General features: G+C 59.9%; 1 protein-coding gene across 1 annotated transcript; it reads left to right on the top strand.

Annotated features, from left to right (window-relative positions):
- The first annotated feature begins 25 nt into the window (after positions 1-25).
- Positions 26-3,622, top strand: LOC102435523 (histo-blood group ABO system transferase-like). The gene is made up of 5 exons (XM_006109189.3): positions 26-94; positions 749-805; positions 1,675-1,710; positions 2,162-2,296; positions 2,684-3,622. The coding sequence occupies exons 2-5, from the start codon at positions 750-752 to the stop codon at positions 3,369-3,371; spliced, it is 915 nt and encodes a 304-aa protein (XP_006109251.2). The 5' UTR covers positions 26-94; position 749; the 3' UTR covers positions 3,372-3,622.
- The last annotated feature ends 3,728 nt before the right edge of the window (positions 3,623-7,350 follow it).

The following is a 7,350-nucleotide window of genomic DNA, read 5'->3' as shown; positions in this document are numbered from 1 at the left end:
CGGGTTTCCACCCTGTTTTCCAGGAAAACCTACGAGCGTGCTCGCTTCGACCTCTGGCCTTTCTCCTGGTCACGCTCGTCCTCGTCCTCTTTGGGTAAGAAGCGTGTGTGACCCTCTGGGTCTGCCGGGCTTGGGAGAAGCAGCAGCAGGAGCCGATCGGATCCCAGCGGGTGCCCTGAGCTGTCCCCCCCCCCCCCCAATCCTGCCGCCCTGGGATCACAACTGTAGTGACGGGACTGGTGACAGCCGCCTCACGGCCCACCGCCCGGCTGCACACTCCCTCCTACTGAGGCCTCACCTTGTGGGTGAGCTGTGATCCCCCCACGTCCCTAGTGGGGAGTCGGGCGAGGCCAGGACCCCTCCGCCGTGTGGCTGCGAGTGCGGAAGCCGCACTGTCAGCCGCTCCCAGATGGAGAAGGTCCTAGAACGGGGAGTGAGGTCGTGGGCCGCTCTCCTGGGGCAGGGCCCTGCCAGGAACCCGTCCCGGGGGCAGCCTCGGACCAGCCGGCCATGCACGGACCCGCTCCAGCCGCACAGGGGCTCACATGGGGGCACTGGCCGCAGGGACTGCCCCTCCTTGGGACCGGTCACCTGAGCTTTGGGGAGACTGGCCCCCGCCCTGCCCAAGGGCAGCTGCTCTGGGGAGCTCGGGGTCATGACCTGGCTCACCTCCTGCTTTGCGTGGAGAGGTGGACAGGCCGTCCCAGACCAGCTCCTCAACAAGGGCCTTTGGGGTGCTCTTCCACAGCATGGGGGTCCTGAGCCCAAGAATCCTGATGCTGGAGACCAGATCAGAAGGAGAAGGGTGAGTGCGTGAGGGCGGGTCACGTGCCCTGACAGCCTGGGCACTGCTCCATGCTCTGAGGACCCAGCCCCCCATCGGTGGCTCAGGGCCTCCTGCTTGTCTGGTCCCTCTCCCCACGCTCAGAGCAGCTCGGCCAAGTCCCTGACCTTGAAGGGTCACCTGGGCAGGACTGACTCCACATGTCTGGCTTCAGTATTGACCTCCCGCTTCTGGGTGCCCTGACCAGGAATCGAACCCACCACCCTTTGGTGCCTGGGACGATGCTCCAACCCACTGGGCCACACCGGCCGGGGCAGACACCCTACTTTAACTGCATCCCGGAGTGCACATGGCGGTCATTTTACAGTGACCCACGGCCCGCTGGCCCACACTCGGGCCTCCACAGACTTCGGTTGGGACTGGCCCGGCGCACACACGGCCCAGGCTGTGGCCCCTGACGGAGCCGCAGCCGCTGTTGGAGCTGGTCCCGTGACAGCCACGTCAGGGGTGTTCCTGTCGCCCAGACAGAGCCCAGCAGAGCCCCTTGCATGTCTGACGGCCGTTCCTCTGGGCCAGCTCCTTCCTGGGGCACCCACCCACCCAGAGGGCACTTCCCGGCCCTCCCGCCCACAGTGAACCGAGGCGGGACCCTGGGATCCTGCCACTTCGGGTCAGAGGGAGGCAAAGGCCCGAGGCCTTTAGATCCAGGGCCCAGTGCACACGCGGGGAAGCGACACACAGAGGCCCAGCCTCCCCGAGGTGCCTGCGGAGGAGCCTGGGTTCCGGGTCCGGGGAGAAGGCACAGCCTGGCACTCTCAGCAGCCACCCTGCCCTGCCGGCGACTTCCACGGGACTCCCCGACACTCAGGCCGCGCTGTGCTGTTTTTCAGGATGCTTTATCCGCAGCCCATGGTGATGACGCCCTCGTGAGTACTTTTATTGCAGCTCACCGTCACTCTCCCGATGTCCTAAAGGGCGGGCCACTGCCGTCGCTCCTGGGCCTGGCTCCGCTGCACTCCGTGCTCTGGTGGCCTGGGCGCTGAGCCTGGAGCCCACAGTCTCTGTCCTTCCCCCTGAGCTCCGAGTCCTGTTCTCTGTCCTCTGTTCACCAAGACAGTTGGAGGGTGGGGCCTTCCTGCAGGGGGTCCCCTTTGCCGGCAGGTCCCGCTGCCCCGGGTCCTCAGGGTGCAGAGCTGGTCAGGGGGGATCTCCCACGTTTGTATCTGGACTGGCATCAGGCGGGTTGCTTGCCGATGCCACGTCCTCCTGGGGCGCCAAGGGCATGGGGCCGAGTGGGGCGCCCGGTGCCGCAGGGGGCACAGGCGGAGTGTGTCCCCCTCCTGCCCGCTCACACGTGGCTGTGGGCTCTCGGCCCAGGAGGAAAGACGTCCTCGTCCTGACCCCCTGGCTGGCGCCCATCGTCTGGGAGGGGACCTTCAACATTGACATCCTGAACGAGCAGTTCCGGCTCCAGAACGTCACGGTCGGGCTCACCGTGTTTGCCATCAAGAGGTGAGTGTGTGGCAGGATGGAGGGCAGAGAGCGGAGGTGGGAGCGGCAGGTCAGAGAGGGTCTGTCCTGTGTCCAGGGCATAACGGGATGGGGTCAGCCAGGAGATGGGGACCTGGGGGGGTGAGGGGAGCACAGCTCAGGTGGGACCCAGCTCCAGCTCTACTCACCGAGGGGCTGCCCCTGCTCCGCTCCCGGAGCCTCAGGCCCTCCTCCATATGATGGGGTGCTGCCGGGCCCCCATCTCCGGGAGCAGAGGATTAGGGAGGCCAAGGCTTCCGGCTCAGGCGCGGCCAGGGGAGTGGGTCCCCTTGAAGAAGACGCACGCGCTGCGTGGCCCAGGTGGGCCTGGCCTGGCTCCCGTGACCTCCCGCTTCCCCGCCCCCGCAGGTACGTGGTCTTCCTGAAGCTCTTCCTGGAGACGGCCGAGCAGCACTTCATGGTGGGGCACAGGGTCCACTACTACGTCTTCACCGACCGGCCGGCCGACGTGCCCAGCGTGGCGCTGGGGGAGGGCCGCCGCCTGGTGGTGCTCGAGGTCCCGGGCGCCGCGCGCTGGCAGGACGTGTCCATGCGCCGCATGCAGATGATCAGCGACTTCTGTGAGCGGCGCTTCCAAAGGGAGGTGGACTTTCTCATCTGCGCGGACGCGGACATGCGCTTCAGCGACCACGTGGGCGTGGAGATCCTGTCCCCGCTCTTCGGCACCCTGCACCCCGGCTTCTACAGGGCGACCCGCCAGGCCTTCACCTACGAGCGCCGGCCGCAGTCCCAGGCCTACATCCCCCGGGACCAGGGCGACTTCTACTACATGGGGGCGCTCTTCGGGGGGTCGGTGGCCGAGGTTCAGCGGCTCACCAAGGCCTGTCACCAGGCCATGATGGCCGACCATGCCAATGGCATCGAGGCCGTTTGGCACGACGAGAGCCACCTGAACCGGTACCTGCTGGACCACAGGCCCACCAAGGTGCTGTCCCCGGAGTACCTGTGGGACGAGCAGCTGCTGGGCCGGCCGGCCGTCATGAGGAAGCTGAGGTTCGTGGCTGTGCCCAAGAACCATCAGCAAATCCGCAACTGAGGGTGCCCTGGGGGCGCGGGGAGGGCTGGGGGCCGACTGCACTTCCTTTTCTGTCCTGTGGAGGCCTGGCACTGCCCCAACCCCCAAATACAGGCCTTGGGGCACCTCCGCCCTGTGCACAGGCATGCAGGAGACGGGCCTGGCCATCGCTCCCACTGGGTGCCCCTCGGGCCCTTCAGCTCAGATGAGGCAGGTGGTCCCGGCCCCTCCTGACAAACAGGGGGTCCCAGACGAAGTCGCTCCAGGGAAAGGTGTGCCCCCCCCCCCCCCCCCGCGCCTCCCGTGTGCAGAAAACTCGGGAAAGCCAGTGTTTTCAAAAGGGCCGGGGCAAATGGGCACTTCCTACTAAAGGAAGCCGAGGCCCCAGCAGGTGCGGAGGGAAGTGGGCGGGGACCCTCTGGAGGACAGTGCGCAGGCCCTGAGGTCCCGCAGGCGGCACCTCCCGCAGCGCCGGTCTGAGGCCACCCCACAGGCGTTCTTGCACAATTTTTCAAAGATGTATTTTTGAGCGTCAACCTATGAACCAGGAGGTCAGGGTTCGATTCCCGGTCAAGGCACATGCCCAGGTTGTGGGCTCGATCCCCAGTGTGAGGTGTGCAGGAGGCAACCAATCAATGATTCTCTTTCATCATTGATGTTTCTCTCTCTCTCCCTCTCCCTTCCTCTCTGAAATCAATAAAAATACATTTTTTCAAAAAAGATGTGTTTTCGAGACTACCCATCAGAGCGCTGGTGAAATTGCCAGAAACTGGAAACCAAATCCATGGAGAGGGGTTGGACCCCTCGATCCTGGTCCACACGGACGCGGCAAGCTGAGCGGCTGCTGCCGTGGGTGCCGGTCTCCACGTGCCCACAGACAGACCTCAGGGTCCTCTTAGGTGAGACACGTGGAACCTGCCGCATCCAGGACCCCACCCACTAGCCCATGCACGTGGGATTGCAATGGGCAGACACATGTGTAAAGGAGTCTGCGTGTAACAGAGACGGACAGACAGACAGAAAGAGAGGCGGAGCCTGAGATGCCCACAAACCACTCATGCTGGTCACCTCTGGGGCGGGACTTGCGGATCTCTTATCATCTCCTTGTCTAAGTTTCTGCAATGCATGTGACTTTTATAGTTCTGAAATATTAAAGGCATGTGTTCAGTGTCTGTGTACTACTCATCTAGGGAGAAAGTGCATTATGTAGCTTTTACTTTTTTAAATATATATATATATATATATATATTTAATTTTAATTTTTATTGAATTTTTTTTTGGTGACATTGGTGAAAAACATTAAATAGATTTCAGGCGCACAATTCCATAACACATCATCTGTATATTGTATTGTGTGTTCACCACCCAAAGTCGAGTCTCCTTCCATCACCATTTGGCCCCCCTCTGCCCTCTTCTACCTCATTATTTTTTTTAAAATATATTTTATTGATTTTTTTACAGGGAGGAAGGGAGAGAGATAGAGAGAGTTAGAAACATCGATGAGAGAGAAACACCGATCAGCCGCCTCCTGCACATCTCCCACTGGGGATGTGCCCGCAACCCAGGCACATGCCCTTGACCGGAATCGAACCCGGGACCCTTCAGTCCGCAGGCCGACGCTCCATCCACTGAGCCAAACCGGTTCCGGCATCTACCTCATTATTTTTATTTTAAGTAAGAAAATTGAGGCTTAAAAGAATAATGTAGATAGTAAATGGTAAAGCCTGGATTTGAGATAAGACTTGCCCGATGCCCTTTCCAGCAAGTCCCATTTTCTCCCAAGAAGCAGGCGCACGCAAGAGGAGAGAGACACTGATCTCGTTATGAGCGTGGCTAACTCAGCACATCTTCATGTGTATTTAAGTGCATGTAATTAGTGCTCTTTCCTATTTGCTCACTAGGAAAGAACGTACATTTGGGAACATGGTCACCTGAAAACCTAGGAACTGTGTTAGAGTGAAGATCTATGAATCACTCCGTCTCCTTTGCATCCAGACCACCTGGCGTCCGTGAAGCCTTCAGTGAGATCTGTGGTTGCATTTGCTTACAATACACCCCAGTTCCTCCAAACGAATGAATGAACAAGCAAGCACAGGACCGAGAATCTTTAGGATGCTTATTCCACTGCACTCTGAGCAGTAAAATAATAGAGCTAACAAATTTAAACGGAATAATTTAGAATTTTACCTTTGAATAGGTAGTATGTTCACTAATGTATTAAAAAGATAAACCATTACAAGGTAAAAAGTCTTAGTCACGTCTATTTTTCTACTTATCCTATATTTTTTAGCTTTTTATAGATATATATTTTATTGATTTCAGAGAGGAAGGGAGAGGGAGAGAGAGAAACAGCAATGATGAGAGAGACTCATTGATGGGCTGCCTCCTGCACGCCCCCTACTGGGGATCAAGCCCACAACCCAGGCATGTGCTCTGACTGGGAATCAAACCCGGGACCTCTTGGTTCACAGATCGATGGTCAATCCACTGAGCCACACCAGCCGGCCGGGTGTTAGCTTGAAGTTCAAAGCGCAGCATGATCTTAGAGATGTCTGCCACACCCATTCCCTCATCAGCTGTATCATTTTTTGTTTGTTTATGTAAATAAAAGCCCATGCTGACACATACCTCCCCCCACCCCTGCAGGTCTGTATTTTGCTTCTCACTTGGCCTCATGCTCTGAAGACCTTGACAGCAGCACGCAGCTCGCTCTTGCTCTCGCTCTCGCTCAGAGCTGCCTGGTGTCCCAGCAGCCCGGACGCAATAACCCAGGCCCTCCCACCCTCTGCCCTGCGGGCTCTGCCCCGGGAGCCATGGTATATGTAGGTCACTGTGCAGGTGGCCGGTGTGACCGAGTTGCCGAGCTGGGGCTGCGGGCCAGGTCCCTGTGTCTCCCTACCTGTGGGGACAAGACAGATCCCTCCCCGATGCTGCCGCTCCCACACCCACCTGGGGGTGCTGCACCTGCTCCCAGCCCAGCCCAGTGCCTCTGGCCTGCGAGCGGTGTGCTCATCTGTGGGGGGAGAAATGGAGTGTTAGTTTCAGTTGCGTTCCTGTTGTTGGGAACGACGAAGAGCCACTGGACTGTGTGTTCTTGGAAGAACGAACCGGACCTCTCGTCCAACATCCACCCGAACACCCAGCACCGGCTTTGGGAGGCGCCTACTGAGACCTCACCGAGCACCGCCCTCCCCTCCCCTCCGCCTCGGTGGCTCCCTCTGGATGAGGAGGAAGCGCACAGCACGGGGAGACCCGCTGAGGCCGGCTTCCTGCTCCTGTTTGGTGGCTGAGCGGTGGCCCAGGGGGCTTGGCCAATGCCAGCGGGAGCGAGTCAGGCTGAGCCATGCGATCCTAGGGGCACTGTCTCAGCACCCGGGCCCCTCCACGCCCAGGCCGGCGTCCCCCTCCTCTGAGCGGGGTCCCGTGGGCGGCCTGCCCGGCCGTGAAGATCCTGGAGCCTTCGTGTGGCCCCAACCTCAGCCCCTGTGCTCACCACCACCTTTGTGGCAGCCACAGGCCCCTGGTCTCCTCAGGGGTGACCTCGCCCAGGGCAGAGGCTGCCTCCGCTGGCAGAAGCCGGTGGCTGAGGGTTGGAAATACACAGACATTTTTAATGGAAGCAAAATGGGGCCACGGCGTCACCCCATTAGGGATTGAGCTCAGGTGAGGCAGGGCAGGCGCTGTGCCCGTGTCATGGCAACGACAGCAGCCTGGCGGCAGGAGGGGGGGCCTGGCCATGAGGGGCCTGCGAGGAGCCCAGGCTGCCAGCTTCATCCCTGGGCAGGAACAAAACCAAAAGACAGAGCCATCTTATATTTTGGCGGGAAATTAATTCACCCCACACCGGAGTGTTAAGTACACCCTGCTGGTGAGCCATGGCGGGCGGGTGAGGGCCTCGGCGAGCGGGTGAGGGCCTCGGCGGGCAGGTGAGGGCCTCGGTGAGCGGTTAAATATATTTTTTATTGATTTCAGAGAGAGGGAAGGAGAGGGAAAGATAGAA

The sequence above is a fragment of the Myotis lucifugus genome, unplaced genomic scaffold (assembly GCF_000147115.1).
Source record: "Myotis lucifugus unplaced genomic scaffold, Myoluc2.0 scaffold_6750, whole genome shotgun sequence".
Classification (NCBI taxonomy): Eukaryota; Metazoa; Chordata; class Mammalia; order Chiroptera; family Vespertilionidae; genus Myotis; species Myotis lucifugus.
This window is presented reverse-complemented; position numbering and strand designations above follow the sequence as displayed.